The sequence below is a fragment of the Mesocricetus auratus genome, unplaced genomic scaffold, assembly GCF_017639785.1.
Source record: "Mesocricetus auratus isolate SY011 unplaced genomic scaffold, BCM_Maur_2.0 Super-Scaffold_100006, whole genome shotgun sequence".
NCBI classification, from domain to species: Eukaryota; Metazoa; Chordata; class Mammalia; order Rodentia; family Cricetidae; genus Mesocricetus; species Mesocricetus auratus.
The window spans coordinates 41,460,195-41,477,775 of record NW_024429190.1 but is presented as its reverse complement, the minus strand read 5'-3'; the positions used below and the strand labels follow the sequence as shown (position 1 = coordinate 41,477,775).

General features: G+C 36.5%; 1 protein-coding gene across 8 annotated transcripts in view; it reads left to right on the top strand.

Moving 5' to 3' along the window:
* The window catches only part of Arap2 (ArfGAP with RhoGAP domain, ankyrin repeat and PH domain 2), a 163,565-nt gene that overhangs the window by 79,843 nt on the left and 66,141 nt on the right, over positions 1-17,581 (top strand). For all 8 annotated transcript variants that reach the window (XM_005074391.4, XM_040747092.1, XM_040747090.1 and 5 more), the window contains 10 exons: positions 437-552; positions 2,523-2,722; positions 5,301-5,386; positions 6,058-6,240; positions 6,642-6,816; positions 7,242-7,376; positions 15,207-15,351; positions 16,399-16,501; positions 17,142-17,340; positions 17,515-17,578. In XM_005074391.4, coding sequence (XP_005074448.1) covers positions 437-552; positions 2,523-2,722; positions 5,301-5,386; positions 6,058-6,240; positions 6,642-6,816; positions 7,242-7,376; positions 15,207-15,351; positions 16,399-16,501; positions 17,142-17,340; positions 17,515-17,578 — 1,406 coding nt within the window. The remainder of the gene's footprint in view (positions 1-436; positions 553-2,522; positions 2,723-5,300; positions 5,387-6,057; positions 6,241-6,641; positions 6,817-7,241; positions 7,377-15,206; positions 15,352-16,398; positions 16,502-17,141; positions 17,341-17,514; positions 17,579-17,581) is intronic.

Genomic DNA, 17,581 nt, shown 5'->3' with positions numbered 1-17,581 from the left:
ATAAATCTAGATTCATATCACTTGTACTATCTCTTTGAGTACCGGTTTAGAATCTTCTCATACTAAGGCTATTTATGCCCTTTGGCTTTCCTAACAAATGTTTGACATATGACAAGGGTTGCTGATTTGTTAGTTTCCTTTGTTGATTAGATACAGGTAAATATAGTGTCTACTGTTCAAAGCAAGGCACATATATCTATGGCCTTGTCAACTTAGCTTTCATATGAAAGATATCAACTTTCAGTGTAGTTTAGGCTTGTGGAGTGTCAGCATATACTGGAAAGGACTCCCTCCTGCAAGAACTGATCTTTTCCTTTTCTATTTGAAACTGTTTACCTCCATCCGTATATATAGTAAGGTTACTAGGAGTTTCTGAATCAAAAAGACCTTGTGGTTGTATTTTCAAAAGCAGTTTTGTATTTTTGCCCCATACTAGGATTTTAAGAGTGGACTCGGTATTACCATAATTCCTATGAATGTTGCAAATGTAAAACAAGTAGATCGAGCTGTGAAACAATCTTTTGAGATAATCACTCCCTACAGGAGTTTCAGGTAAGCTATTTTTAAACATTTTTATGTGAGTTTTTGTTTTATGACTACTAAAAGGCCTGGGAAATTCATTTGATGTTGCTGGAGGTGGCGTTATCATATGAAACAACATAATCTTGTCCACATTGTCTAGCTTGCTGGGCATGTAGGAATTCATGATGAAAGTGGCTTGGAGAACTGTGTAACTGGCAAAGATATTTTTTTCATGGGTCTTGAATTACCTCTTTCTTCAGCAGTTGGTTAATAAGCAGAGCATGGTAGATATGTTAATTCTTTTACATTTAGGAGCAATGAAATAATGTTGCATTGTCTTTGGGTTGTGCTTACTTTCTGTTAGCCTAATCAGGTGAATCCCACTTTAAGACTCATTTTTAATTGCAGTTGCTGCATGTGATTTCTTCCAGTGACTCAACTTAGAGTCATTTTGGGTTTGATGGATCACATAAAGATATTGATTCAAATTTTTCAACATCTTGATGTATGTATAAAATGAAATATATTATGGTATTTGAGTAATTGCATTACTATGACAATGAGCAATACTTATAATGTACTTAGCATACTTTAACCGTGTGTAATGATTCTATATGTTCAGTGTAGTATAGACATGGGCAATTTGTTGAGTGCAACTACACTGATGCATTTGTCCCAAATGACACAGGTCAGATTGTTTGTTCTAGGTTTAATGATTTAATTCTTTCTGAGATACTCTTAAGTTTCTCATACATTTTGTTTCTCAAAATATGTCTATGGGCTCCAACTTTGTTTAAAATTATTAAATAAAGAATAATAAGTTTTATTTTCACACTTGGAGATCTGAAGCTTGGATTATGGCTAAGTGGCACTGTGTTTGCCTAACATGCAGAAGACCTTGGTTTCTACCATCAACACACTGCATATCACACACACAAGCACACACACACACACACACAAGGACACACACACACACACACACACACACACAAACACACCCCTCCCTGCATGCATGTATGCACACATGCACGGACAGAAAAAGAGAGAGAAAGAAAGAGTAGGAGAATGATTCCAGTCTCAACTGAACAGAATTGCTGGCTGTAACTGACCTCTAGGGGAACCTGAAATCGATAAGAATTTTGTTAATATTGTAGTAATGGTGTAGTCATAAAGTTCTTCAGAAAATACATCTGCTATAAGCTACTTATTTTATGAATCCCTTTGAATATTCAGCTATCAATTATTTTCATGACATTCAAAGCATATTTCATAGAAAAAATAATGTGGTAGATAACTTACAGTGGGTTTTTTCTGAGTCATTTGTGGCATATGTGGATATTACCTATAGTAACAATCAATAAATCTTCTGTTTAACATCTCATCCCTTCTGTGAGGCATCAAGCTAACACTAAGAAATGAGATTATGTCAGAGATGGCTAAAATTGAGTTAGGAATCCTTTAAAATAGTAACCATTTAAAACTTTTCTTGCTTCTCAGTCTCTTAATGCCATCTGGACATTCTTCTAATTAAAAAAATTCCATTTTTAAATCTGACAAAAATCACAATTTCTGGTGGGTGTTTTTTGATAATTTTAGTTTTAGACTATGATGGCATACTTTCCTGGAAAAATATTCCAGCAGTCATGAAACACTGCCAGTCTCTTTTTGACTATTATATAACCCATTGCTTCAGAAACATGGCTCTCTTTGTTTTGACTTACCAAGGCAATTCCTGTATATCTTTATCAGAAATAATAAGTATGTTAATTTTGGCTAAAGATATGCGAACAGGGCCATAAGCAGTATGGAGAATCAGAAGAAAAAGAAAATGATTTGTTAAATTAGATAATTTTTAATAGCAAAAGACAATCCAATACTGCCCAGCAGGCATAATTTTAGCTTCTATTTAATTTGTGGCTGAAATGAATATGCAAACTGAATACCCTGCTTAATTGGCCTCTGTAAGGCAGATCAATAATGCAGAATGTTAATTGTTTTAGCTTTACAGCAGAATCTGAAAAAGAGAAGCAGGACTGGATTGAAGCTGTGCAGCAGTCGATAGCAGAAACTCTCTCTGATTATGAAGTAGCAGAGAAGATTTGGTTCAATGAATCCAACAGGAGCTGTGCGGATTGTAAAGCCCCAGATCCTGACTGGGCATCCATCAATCTTTGTGTTGTCATTTGTAAGAAGTGTGCAGGTAATTAGTGATGAACTATGCTCGTCTCTGCTTGGTGGCAGATTGGCGTTGGCTGTTCTTTGTCATCAGGCATAATGTGTCCTGGGTAATGGTTATGAAAAGTGAAATGAGATAAACCTTATTAAAGTGGAGACCATTTAGAAATACCATATAATCCCATATTCAGTTCTATTTTTAAATATATAACAATATTTTTGGTTTACTGGTCCATGCATAGCATGCATAGGTTTTTAAAATAACATATATAATTTTTTGGTGTTTTTTGGAATATATCCAGAACAAGTTTGCATGCTTGCATGAATATTTTCAGTCATGGTCTAATCATTACTTTAAGGCAGGGTTTCTCTGTATTTTTTTGGAGGCTGTCGGTCCAGCCTGGCCTCGAACTCACAGAGATTCGCCTGCCCCTGCCTCCTGAGTGCTGGGATTAAAGGCGTGCGCCACCACTGCCTGGCCTCACTGAGCTTTCTTAATGCTCGTCAGTCCCTTCTTTGCATTGCTCTCTGTTCGTGTTCCCCCTTCAAATTTGGGTGGCTTTCACTACTCTACAGTGACCAGCACAGTTTTTTTCATTTCTTTAACTTCATTTTCCTTCAGCATTTTGTAATAAGCCTTATTTTCTCTCAACTCAGTACAAGTATTTACATTATCTTTGGCAATGTATTTTGCCTCTCAGTCTCCGTTTGGTCCTGTCTTGTCTAGTTTGTTTTCTCTGGAATATTTGGAATCTAGTATGTGTCTCTTTGATGTTGGTCCTCCTCAGCTTCAGTAAACCATGCTGTCTTGCTGTCTAAATGGGTGTCATCCATACTTCATTGACCTCACCATTTCATGCTTCTGAAGGACATGTGTGCCTTGGGCTCTGTTTTTAATTCTCATTCTTTGTATCAATGTTACTTTTCATTTTTATTGAACACTCATTAAAAAGGCGATGTCCATGGCCTATGAGAATCTCAGATTAGTTTCCCCAAAGATACTAAAACATAACATGTCAGAAGTAGAGTCTTCATTGCTGCCTCTAGCCCAGTGTGTAAGCCTGCATATTTTCATCCTTGTCCTATACTGATGAGAAGTCATACTGCCTACCTTACACTCAGGCCTAAAATGAAAGAGACACTCTTAAGCCCTATGCTTTTCTTAAAGCCCATGCCATCTTACTGGCATTTTTGTTTCTGTCCAGTCCTCTTGCTTCCATGTAGAGCTCATATATTCCATCTTAAAAATTATTTTTATCAGTATTGGTATTTCTCCTGCATGCATGTCTGTGGCCATGTGTGCGCCTGGTACTCATGTAAGCCAGAAGAGGGCATTGGGTGTCTTGAAACTAGAGTCATGAATGGCTGTGAACTACCCTATGGGTTCTGTGAATTAAACCCTGGCCTTTAGAAGAGCAGCCAGTTCTTTTGACTGCTAATCCATCTCTCTGGTTCCCTGAGCTCATCTTTTTTTACATAGGCTGCTGTAGCATCTCCTTCTGCAACTCAGGCTTCTAATGTTGTCTTTAGGTCACAATTAAAAGCTCATTTTTACTGTAGTTATCTTATTAGATGTATTTACATGCTGCACGAGATTTAACTGACCATAAAGGTTTTCCTTGTTTATAAAAATAGCTCAGGATTAGAACACTTCCGACAAGTACAAAGGCCTAAGGTGATCACCATATCACCAAAGGCAAAAAAATGTTTGGTGGTCCCAGGCTAGTCACACACACACACACACACACACACACACACACACACACACACACACACACCCTTATATATGTATATACATACATGCATATTATTTTAAAGTATAATTTTATGGTAATACATGATAGTGACTAATCTAACAATTATTATCCATTTTGGTTTCTTATGTTGTTTTTTTGTATAATCATCATATACAAGTGCTTTGGGCATTTAGGAGAGTAAGAAATGGAATGCTTTAAATTAATGTTATGAATATACATAGATGCACGCATATATACCTATACACATTTTGTTGTGCGCGCGTGTGTGTGTGTGTGTGTGCGTGTGTGTGTGTCCATGTTTGTATTTTAGTATGTGCACACATGCATTCTACATATGGCACATATCTATGCATTCAAGTGGAGTTTGGAGGACAACCTTCAGTGTTGTTCCTCAGGTACATATACATTTATTTATTCACTTATTTAGTTACTTTGTTGGCTAGTTAATTTTGTGAGAAAAGTTGCCTCACTAACCTGGAAATTATCTAGTAAACTAGGCTGGCTGACCACCAGGCCCAAAGGGTTCACTCCTTCCCCAGTGCTAGGATTATAAGCACACACCGCCATGCTTAGATATTTTTATGTGGTTTCGGGGATTCTGTTTAAGTCTTTGCAAGAAAGGCAAGTTTTACCAGCTGAAGTATTCCTCTTCCCTCCCCTATACATATATGTGTATGGCCTGGGAGGGAAAAGGATTGCTGGGAAATAAACATAGGGTGTCACACATGTGGGCAAGCCCTTGACCACTGAACTGTATTTCTAGCTCTCCTATACATATTTTAAAAAATAAGGCAAAATAAATTCATATTCAAATGAAAATGGAAATGTAATTGTCTCTTCCTTCAGGACAACATAGATCATTGGGGCCAAAGGACTCCAAGGTTAGAAGTCTGAAAATGGATGCCAGTATTTGGAGTAATGAGCTCATTGAGGTAAGTCCTGTTCACTGGGCTGTGTGAACAAAATCTGGAGGAGACTGGCAGTAGGCAGTGATTACTTTTTTAAAGAAGTTCATAGATGAAATTCTCACTATAGTATGAAAATGGCACATGCTTCCCAAATTAGATAGTTATTTTTAAAATAAAGACTACAAAGAACTTTAATGATACTCAGGATATAAAGACGTGTCAACTCTGATGAAAGTGAGAACTCTTGTTTCTTTTTTTAACCCATATGGAAAAGTATTAGGAAAGGGAATGGACATATTTGGCAAAGCTTAGCATTCTTTTTCTGGGCTGAGCTTTGTCATTCACCCACTGGTCCTATGTCACTGTTTCTGTCTCTGTTTCCTTTCCTGTTCCACCACCTGTCCTTGAGACAGACTAGTAGAGGCCATTAAAATGAATTTGTCTCAATGTGAGTTATAAAGTAAGGTTGTTCCTGTTGCATTTGTATAGCCTGTGCTTGGTTTCCCAGCCAATGCTGCATTAGAACTAGTGTCTGCTGTCCTCTTTTTGTCCTCATCTGCCTTGTGAGCACTGGCTTTCATGTTCTCGCCTATATTTTATATTCAATTGAGTTTTAGTTCAGGATGTAAATCAATTTTGAAGGTCCGAACACATTTAATAAAATTATACATTTTTTCCTGCCTTTTCAATTTCAGCTATTCATTGTCATTGGAAACAAGAGAGCAAATGACTTTTGGGCTGGTAACCTTCAAAAAGATGAAGAATTACACATGGACTCACCAGTTGAAAAGAGGAAAAATTTTATTACACAGAAGTATAAAGAAGGAAAATTCAGAAAGACTCTTTTAGCATCTCTGACCAAAGAAGAGTTAAATAAGGTGAATTTAATGCCATAGATCATTATAAATAAGCGCTCCTCAAGTAGATTATTTAGCAGACACTTTATTACATTTGAAATGTTTTAAATCTCTTAGCCCCAGCCAATACTGAATAATAGCAAAACAGGTCTTCCAGAGAACTTATGATGACTTGGAAGGTTCAGGAGGAGAAACATCCCAGGACCAAGACAGTGGACAGAGACTTTGAAGCCCTTACTTACGTCTTTACTACATGAGGGTTAGCCCTTTGATGTCCATTGACTGATTCAGGTCATTGATTTTAATAAATATAGGAAAAAAGGGATACAGGCTTCATAAACACATTGTTCATCTTGCATTTCTTTTGAGAACTAGACTCCCCTTCACTTCCCATAAATGGTGTATGTTCTGTTAATGGCCAGGCTCTGTGTGCTGCAGTAGTAAAGCCAGATGTCCTGGAAACAATGGCCCTGCTTTTCAGTGGAGCGGATGTCATGTGTGCGACAGGAGACCCTGTGCACAGTACACCCTACCTGCTGGCCAAGAAGGCTGGCCAGAGTCTGCAGATGGAATTTCTCTACCATAACAAGTTCTCAGGTTTGTCGTTCACCCTATACTGTCTACTGTCTTCAGATATATCTCTGAAAAATAAGAAGCACAAGTATATTAACTTTTGACCAAGAAAATTATGTAATTACTCAAGTACTACTTTGTAGTGGAAAAAGTATAGCATCTATGTATCTTTTATGTTCTTCAATCTTATAAATGGAAGATTAAAACAGTTAATCCCACATAATTATTTCTTTCAAAATTAAATCCAGTTTTCATATTTGAATAATAAGTGTGGCTTATGTGCTTATTTGCAAAATTTATACAAAGTAAAATAAATCTCTCTGTATTGATTTGGTCATAAATCAGGACCTATATTACTTGTAGTTGCAAACACCATCACAAACTCCTAAACAAATGGGAACTTTATCATATTTCAGATGTAAGTGTAAAAATCTCTTTGCCTTTTCTAGACTTTCCCCAGCATGATGTTCATTCTGAGGGTGGGTCAAGTCAGGAGGCTGCACAGTCCACCTTCCTCTGTGACTTCTTATATCAGGCTCCTGCCACTGCTTCCCGGGTCTCTACAGAGAAAAAGCTTCTGGAAGGTATTCTTTCTGCTCCTCTTAGATTTTGTATCTGGATAAAACTTTTACCTGATGTTTGCTCATTTGTAATGATTATTCACTGAAATTCTTTCCAGTATCCCTTATTAGAAATGCTTCCAACCAGAATTGTTTCAGATTTATTTTGCTTTGTTGTTCTTTGTTTTTGAGAATATTTTCATAGCCTTTACTAATTTAAATGTTCCTAATACAAATAAAAAGATTATCAGATCTAAGCATATATATATATGCTTAAATATATACATGTTTAAATGTATATTTTAAACAATACAATGATTTTTATTCTTGTCTTTTACCTAGCCTAAGGGATAATAAATGCCAAACTTTCCAAAAGGTTTGAGAGGGTAAACCACACATCAAATATAGCTATTGCTAAACTTTTTTCATAATACCATAAATAAAGTACTTGACAATGCCTTTGCTGATTTCTAGAGTGTTCTATAGCCATTCTTCAGTCTTTAATTTAGTGCAGATAGTCAAGAACTTGAAATTTCTTAAAGTTTTTCAATATAACAAACTATTGTCTAGACTAATAATAGGCTCATCAGATCTGTTTAATCTTTTTTCAAATATGAGTACTGGAATTGAGTACTGCACATTTGATTCTATAAAAATTTATTACTGAATCTGTTGCTTTAGATTTCATGTGTTAACTTTAAGTATTTTCGGTACAGTTCACATCAAAACTAAAAGATGTTCTTCTCTGTCCATGTGATTTAAGTTTTTACTAAGAGTTGGGTTCAAGACATTTGTAGATATTAATATAACTTTGCTCATGCTTGTGTCCCCTGAATTAAGTTGGGAAGTATTTGCATGTTACTTAGTGTTCTTTCTCCCATATGTTTCTAATCATCTGTAGATTATTTCTATATTACATGATAGGAATGCTCTGTAAAAAGTTACTGCCTAATATTGTTGGGAGATACTGACAAGAAATTGTTTACATTTAGAAAAGTTGTTAAACTTTTGGAGTATTTTTCATTAGTTATTGGCCTAGATCTATAAATTCAGTACCCATAGATATGCAATGCTGGCTGACTATACATGAATGTTAATTAGGAGGTTTTTTTCCATCTGGAATGTTTTTATAAAAGTAATTTCAAGCAGATTTGGTTACATAGCACACTAGAAATTATTTCATTTAAATATTATCTCCCGGTAAGATACTCTGAGTGCCCTTTTCTATTTGATTTATTAGCACATTTTATAGATTCATGTTCAAAACAGAATCTGCTGACACCAGCCCAGCTCTGCTCATCATCGGGCCCTGCCGTGCTGTGTACTACCTCTTTGTCCTCTTATAGTTGTCTTAGATTTCCTGCAAACTTACAAAAACAAAGCAGACTTAATTACTTTCAGAATAGAACCAAGACCTTGTTCAGCCATTGCTCAAGGGCAGAGAGAAGGATCCCATGGCAGACCAACCACTGGTACTTGTGTTTAGTACTTGGAAGTTCTCTTTTGCGGGACTCTTCATTTGGGGGCATTCCTGGCTCCATAGCCTCATGTGTTTCTTAAAAAGGCTGCATTCTCTCCTCATGACCATCTGGAAGTCCTATTTCCAAATTGATGCTATCTTATTTTTCAACGGTTGTTTCATTACCACATTGCAAGGTCTGTCTGTGAACTTATGCAAATGTCTTCTGCATTGTTCAGTCACCATCTTCTGAGGATGCTGTGCAGCTCCAATATGGCATTTACCAAGTCCAAGATAGCCCCTTCTTCATTTCTTTGTCTTTCCCTGAGGAGTGAAGACTCACTCAGTCATGCATTGGTTCTCTCTGTTTTGTTCAGATTCATTAAGTGTTTGATGTCCAATTCAATGTTAACCCTTTGTTACTAAGTGATAAATATTTGTGGAATGAGACTGTACCTTTATGAAAGTTGTTAGCAACTTTAAATGATCAAATCACTTGCTAGTATTTAGTATTTGATTATGTGTATGGCTTGATCGTTAGCCAGTTGTTTCCCCAGAGTTTGAATTATCAGTAATTAACTAAGACTAAAAACTATTAAAGGAATACAATTGCAGAAAAATGAATGAATTTAAACTTTTTATTAAAATATTTTATAGTTATATTGTTATGTATTATTAAGTTTCCAAAACACATAATTTATAATTTAAACTTCAAGTATGCTTGAAGTCTTACATGCAGGATTCAGTACTTTCTAGGTTTCAGACAGACACTGAAAGTCTTGTCATGGGTATCCCTACTCCCATACAGAAATGGGGAAAGTTTCACATCAAAAGATATAGTTGCTGGCATACAGCATATTTTGCTAAGAAAAAGCTACTCCAAGAAGCAGAAGCTAAACTCTGAGTAAGCATGTGTTCCTGGGATCCTTCTTGGCCCTCTCAAGAGGGCCAACTATTGTTGAATGTCAAGTTTATAGGAAGGAAATGAGTTGTTTGCAAAAATGTAGAGATTAAAGTGTGGCTGTCACCTTTGCCTCTGAAAGGCAAGTGCTGGACAGTACCACTCCATCAGCCCTTGTCAGCATAGGCAGAAAACAAAATGATTTAACAGGAAGACAGGAGTCTGGGAATGAAATGCATACATTCTTCAGAGTCATAGAGGCTCCGCATTGTTAGTGCAGCTCTTCTAGATCTCAAGTTCTTATAGATTTTGCTTATGAAGACAGATCTGTGTTTTGCTTTTTTTTTCTCGGTTTAGTGTTCATGAAAAGAAAGATTGATAGCCTTGTTATACCTCTGCACAGAGCTGAATAATAGCATCCCAGTTTTGTGTTCTGTTTCCCTCCCGCAAGCCTGTATGTTTCCCTTGGTGTCTGGCTGTGATTCATTTGTGCAGCCTTTGCTTTTTAAAAAAGGAAGTGGTTGATAGGGTTTACTAGACTCTATTTCATTCTGTTTATAGTTAATTTCATACATTAAGGAGGAATTTTTAAAGTCCCCTATTCTAGGAAAGCCTAAGTTGTTTACTATTTATAAAAACGTGTTTTCAATACCAAAGCATATTTATTTAAATGAAAAAATTACTGATGCATATTCCTCTCATAAGTGGAAGCTGAATATCATAACTTTAGGAAATGACTTCATAGTTTTGGAAAATAATATCTTTGCCTTAACTACATCAGATTTACTGTGCACACACATATTAGAATTTGGGACTTCTCCACCATGACACTTTAAAAGTGGTTATATGGTCCAGTCATGTAATATGCACACAGATGGTTTCCTCAGTTGTTAAAGGGTAGCTTCAAGATGTTACCTGTTTGAATTCTCCTTCCCTTTTATAGGAACTCTTCATGTGACCTGGGGAAACTTAGTCAACTTCTCTTTGCCTATAAAGAGCCAAAAGATGGGGCTGAATACAAGATGGTACTCAGATGTTAAGAGCACTGACTGCTCTTCCAGAGATCATGAGTTACATTCCCAGAAACCACATGGTGACTCACAACCATCTGTAATGAGTTCTGGTGCCTTCTTCTGTATTGCTGGCATACTTGCAACCAGAATACTATATGTATAATAAATAATTAAGTCATTTTTAAAGGGTACAAGACAGTGGTTTGGGCACGGTTCTGATGTCATTCTGCAGGCTCCATGGATTCATACACATAAGATGAGTAGAATTTTCATTATCTGTGAACATGATCAAGTATCTGTGAACATGATCAAGAATCATGGAACTGGTTCTGAGGAGAGGAGCTGTTGAGGGCTCACTGTCAGCACAGCAGCTTTTGGAATGCTGTCAGCTTCTGAGTTTAGGTGCCTTGTCCTCTGAGCTACATTTAATCACCCTAGTTCTAAACTAGAACTTCCATATCACTCCAAGGAATACTACAATAGATTGTGGAATTGCACATAGGGTATGGATAAATCCTACATGATTTATGATTGTCTTCCTTGCCCCAAAAATCCAACTGAAGAAAAATTAAGAACCCCATCTTTCACTTTGCTAGCCAGCTGAGTCCCGAGAGTCACCGCTTATTCACTTTGGTGGACGTCCTACAAAACCGCTTTTGCTTCCTGTCACAGAGAAGAGTTCTTTGGGGACATTGACAACCACAATTTCACAGGTTTTCATTGCTTCCCAAATCAACAGGAATGTCACGATTTCCTATCCCACCTTTGTTATTCTCGATCCTTGAAGAGAAGAACCATGCCTAGCTTGTCTGACCTCTGGCCCGTTTCTAAAGCAAGTCAGAGGTATAGAACTGATTCTCTTCAAGCCCACATTTGTATGGATCTCCCTCTTTAAAGAGATCTGTCATTTGTTTTCCATTAGAAAACACCTAATTAGATTCAGCATTCCCATTTGTTCTCTGTATCATTCCATTGGCCTTTGAGTAGTTCCCAGTTGTCTTCTGAGAGGAACACACTCGTGAGTCTTGAAGGACTATGAGGGTCTTACCTCTACTGGGTGTAGTAGTTTTGTTTTCCATTTCCTGCCATCCTCTCTAACCTGATCGTCTAACCAGATAGGGTATTCACAATGTATCTTTCTGTGGCTGCCTCCTCCTGCTGTTTCTCAGGAGCCTGGGCAGTTTTCACTCTGAATCTGTGTGCTATTGTAGAAACTTGCTCCCCAACCATAAAAGACTACATTGCAGAAGCTGTGGGAAGGATAGGATTTTCTCACACTGTTCTTTTCTGGGGATGCTCTGCTCCTCCATAGTCCCTAATGGGGCTACCTGACTGTTATCATTCCACAGGCATTTCCCATTAAGGGGATTATAAACTGCTGTGAGGAGTTGGTGTGGAATAGTAATTTCTGGCACTGTGTGCCTTTGTGTCATTTTTGCTTTTTGAAGGTTCTCCTCATCTGTCTTTTCAAATTAGTGCATGAACTCCTTTTTGTTAATGCATAGGCTTTTTTTTTTACAGTATTTTAGGGAAATAGTTTAAAGTTTTAATTTCAAACTAACTGGTTTTTAATTTATTTTTTCTTCTGTAATGTCGCAGGATATATACTGTGACTCAGAATTTTGAATCCCTGGAATACCTCATTGCCTTCCTCTAAGAACTGACATTGCCTCTGTTAACTTTCCTTTCCAGTGGCCATGGAGGACTTAATCTGCTTGTTGTTCCTCGGTCAGTCTCCTTTGCAGGTTCTCCCACTATGTCAGTCCTGCCTGCCTTAGGGTTTCTGGCTATTGTTTGGTCAAATGTTGTATTGTCTTTTTCTCAGCTACTCATGGCTACTCTTCCCTAAGTCTCCAATGAAGGCATAAAAGAAAATTCAAGAATCAAGCCAATGCATTTGTTCTTTCATAGTTTTGACTTAATTTGAGACATACAGAAACTTAGAAGAATATAAAGAAATTTCCATTTATGTGTAGCTCATAGGATACAATTATTAGTGTTTAATTAGTTTTATCCTCATATTTGTGTTTCTCTGTGTGTGTGTTTATGCGTGTGTTTGTCTTTCTCTCATTCATACTTTTTATTTACTTGTTATTTTCAGATATTTTCTTTATTCAAATTACTTCTGTATTCCTTTCTTTCCTTTTTTTTTAACAAGACAGGGTTTCTCTGTATTGTTTTGGAGGGTGTTGGACCAGCCAGGACTCAGACTCACAGAGATCTGCCTGCCTCTCCCTCCCAAGTACTGGGATTAAAGGCGTGTGCCACCACCGCCTGGCCAGAGTGTATTTCTTTACAAGAACATTTGCAAGTGAAATAACTATTGTGAAAGAACCATAGTACCAAATCTAACTTAGGAAGTGCTCTGATGCTAGGCTTCTTTTTGTTGTCTTGTTGTTTTTCCAAAGTAGTTTAGGCTGGATGCTTTCTGTCAAGTTTAAAATTTTAAAAATAATATTATTATTTATTGATTATGTGATTATCATGCTACTGTGAACTTACAAGTTCACAAATTATCACCAAGTTGGAGGTATCAAGCAACAGAGATGTAGTCCTTCCCCCTCCTGGTGTCAGGGGTCACTAGTGTCAGCTGTCCTGGTGTCAGCATCACTGGGTTAAAATCCAGGTGTTCCCTAGGCTGTCCTGAGGGCTCTCCGAGAACTAAACGCTCCATGATTTCTGCTAAATGGTTGGAGTCAATTGGAAGGCTGAACCCAGTCTCTTGCAGAGTATTATATGAGTCTAGGTGAGCCCTAGCTCTTACCTTTTATTAAATGATAATTGTCAGATACTCTGTTTGTTGAGTAGACTGCCACGTAATCACTTTGTTCCTGTAGTAAGCTTTCCTGCAGCCTCAGGCAGTGCTTGAATCTTAGTTTAGAATTTGACCTATTGTTTTCTTTGGAGTAAGAGACCAAGTTTTCTTGTAGCGTAGGAGTGATGTTGTAAAGCAACTTAGCTATTAGGTGATGGTAGTGGATGGGGTGGGGAGTAGAGGTGGGTGTTGGTGGTAAGATGTGGGTTGGGGGTAAGAATGTGGGTAGTCCTACCTGGACAAATACAAATTTAATTTCTTCTCTTCTCATTTTGTATTCATGAGATGTGAGCCCACTGACCCCTTCTGAAAACTTGTAGGACATTGCTTAATTCTTCATGATTGTTTTTATTTGAATGTACCATCTGTTGTCTTTCTGAAGAATCCATTTTGTTTTTGTTTTTTTGTTTTGGTTTTTATGAACTGTAGGTCTTTTTTTTTTCAAGTGTTTGTGTGTGTGATTCCTTTGAAATTAGATCTTCTTTATTATAGTAACATTGACTTAGGGGTTACGTGAGGGAATGGGAATTGATTTATCTTTTATATATTTCCTTACTATCAAAATGCCTTTCTTTTGTAAATAACATTACAAAGTGTTTTATGAGGGGTGCAGTGCAACCTTCCATCTGATAAAAGTATTCTGTGAAGACAAAAACATGGAACAAAAAAAAAATTGAAAGGAATTCTTAGTACCCACAAGGCATATATGCTTTGGTCCTATGCATGATTCACCGACTGTTTTTATATTCTGGATCAGGGTCTTCCTCTCTGCTGTAGTCTCTGTGCAGGTATTCCTTTTGTGGAGGTTCGGTCAGCTGTGCTGAAACTGGTCACTCTCAGGTAGCAAGAAACATTAATTGGTTCCAGAGCAGAAAAGGCTTCCCTTAATCTTCTCCATCTTCCTTTTCTGCTTGTCTTCACCCTCTGAAACATAATCATTAAAGTAATCAAAATGCACAAAATTCATACCTGCGTGTCTTCCACAGCTAAAACCATTTTTGTGGCTTTTCCTCCATAGACCTAATCAAGGGTTGGCAACCTTTCCCTAAAGGGATCTCATAGCAAAATTTTCAACTTTTTGGGTCCCATAACTTCTGCCCTAATTTATTTCAGTCCTTGTAGTAGCAAATGAGCCACAGGCCATCCACAAAGAGTATATGTCACTGTGTACCAATAAAGTTTTATTGTACTAGATGATGGTGGTTGAATTTTGCTTCTATCCATGATGTTCTAACCCCTGTGTAAAGAAGAACTTGAAAACTCTGAAATAAGACACTACAGACTTTGCACAGATCTGAACACTTCTTTTACATCCTTCAGAATCAAAAATAAGACTTTATTTTTGTTCTATGTTTATTCTTCCCATAGTGCTCTGTGAAGACCTCAGTCTTTGTGGCTCCAGAACTTTGCAGCTTTTTACTCTATGAATTGTTCTGCTGCTCTGGTCATTAATGTCATATTCATTTTTGTCTGGTACATTCTTTACAGTGAGATGTTAGTTTCTTTGAAAACAAAAGTGTATCAACTTTATATCCTGTGTGATAGTGTGATGCTTCTTTTCTAAAATGGGGAATTTGTCTATTTCTTTATTTGAATGCAGTCATGGTTTGTTCAAAAAGTTTATATTATAGGTCCATTTATTAATTGTTTTGTTTTTGATTCCTAGAGACAAATAAAAAGTGGTGTGTTTTGGAAGGCGGCTTCTTGAGTTACTATGAAAATGACAAGTGTACCACACCAAATGGCACCATTAACATCAGCGAAGTTATCTGCCTGGCTGTTCATAAAGAGGACTTCTATTTGAATACTGGGTATGTCTCCCCTTGAGCATCTGTCTGGGAGGTGAAAGGGATTTGGCAGTCCCTGTACCAGGTGATGAGGATTTAGTTATCTATTATGTTCTTCTATTGCTTCCTGTAAAAAGATTCTATCGTTTCTTCAAGCCAGTTCATTTGATCTGATACCCCCACAGGAAATTTTCTAAAACTAAATCATTTTCCATTGTTGATCACTGAAGTACTTTTGTTTCTCTGCTTAATTTTAATGGTGGACTAAAAGCAAAAATTGTGTATTTGTTGAAAGGGCATCATATATAAAACAGATGAGAAGGTTCTGTGATTATTGGCTTATGTTAAAATGAACAAAATATCAGATGAATACTACCATTAAGCAACATCCACAACTCTTAAACATATTAAATAACACATTCAAAGATAAATTTTGAGATATATTTCAGTACATTTGTGGTATGAAAATGTTGAAATTAAAAGCTTAAAAATTCTTTATGGGCTGGGTGTTGGTGGTGCACACCTTAATCCCAGTACTCGGGAGGCAGAGGCAGGCAGATCTCTGTGAGTTTGAGACCAGTCTGGTCTACAGAGTGAGTTCCAGGACAGTCCAAAACAATACAGAGAAACCCTGTCTCAAAAAACCAAAAAAAATTTATATAATGTATTTTACTTATCTAAATACTTGAACAATACTCTGAGGGATTTTAGAAACAGCCTGAGAGATACTAATGTGAGAGAGAGTTTGTTACTATGTTTGCTTTACAGTATAGTTAATGAAAATGTATAAAAATTAAATAAAATCAACAGTTTTAGAAATAAACTGTAGTAATTTTTTCTATGAAATTTTTATGATTATTTTATTTATATTATAAGAACTCTATTGTCATTATTACAAAATTATGAATATATCCTACTTGAGAGTCATTTGAAGGAGCTATTTTTCTATTGAATAATTGCCAATGTTGCATAAACTGATATTAATTAATTTGCTTTTCTTTTGATTTTTATAGTTTTCAATTACATCCATTTATTCTGTGTGATGTTGTCTTTTGATTGTGTTTTCTGTAGGCCAATCTTTGTCTTTGAGATCTACTTACCCTCAGAACGTGTCTTTTTGTTTGGAGCTGAAACATCTCAGATTCAAAGAAAATGGACAGAGACCATAGCCAAGGTATTTAAATTGGATATTTGCTAATTCCAGGAAGGATCCTTAACTTGAGGTCTGTAGTTGAGATTCAAAGATCCATGAACATTTTAGCTACAATTTTAGGAAGAAAGTTTTCATATTTTCAAAGCTGACTATCATGGAAGGTTAAAAGAAAACTTCTAGGGCCTGAAAAGGACAAGCAATTCATGTTTGACATGACATTCTAAAATTGACAAAAATCATTCTAAAAAGCTAATTCTGTAGTTTTGATGATTAAGGTAGAGTATTCATGTTGTAAAGTCATTTTTTTCCCATGCCTTCTCATGGGTATGTTACTTACCTCAATGTATACGAGGAAAAGAACTGATGTGAATGGAGCACTCATGGGAACCTGACCTCTTCTGTGAGTCCACCAAGCAAGAAAGACTATTTTCTATATGCTTAGAAAACAAGGCATATTTTGCTGTTGTTTGAAAATATACATTACCTATTTTTAAAAATCTCATAGCAGTTTTTTTCTCATTAGTTTCAATTAGACATTTACTTGGGTGTTTTAAAAATAGGAAACCGAAGATAAGTTTTCCATATTTTTGTCCATCTGTAGATAGGAAAGGGCTTTCCTATTTTCACTATCTTTCTTACTTTTCTGTATTTGTTTTAACAGCATTTTGTTCCCTTTGTTGCTGAAAACTTAACAGAAGCTGACTATGATTTGATTGGTCAACTCTTCTACAAAGACTGCCATGCCCTGGACCAGTGGAGAAAAGGCTGGTTTGCTATGGACAAGTCTAGTTTGTGTTTTTGCCTTCAAACGCAAGAAGCTCAGGAAGAAAGAATGCACCTAAGAAGACTACAGGAGCTAAGTAAGAGGATCTTGTTGTTGACCCTTCTTGGGACATACCTCCCAATTGCATGTGGTAATGGGTAGCTTCAAATGGAATTTGGAATCCTTAACCACAAACTTGTGACTGAATTATATTAATTGTATCTCTAAACACATTTTAACATTAAAAAGAAATATTTTTTTATCTCTCCAGCAATCAGCACAATGGTTCACAATGGAGAAAAATTAGATGTGTTACTCTTAGTAGAAAAAGGAAGGTA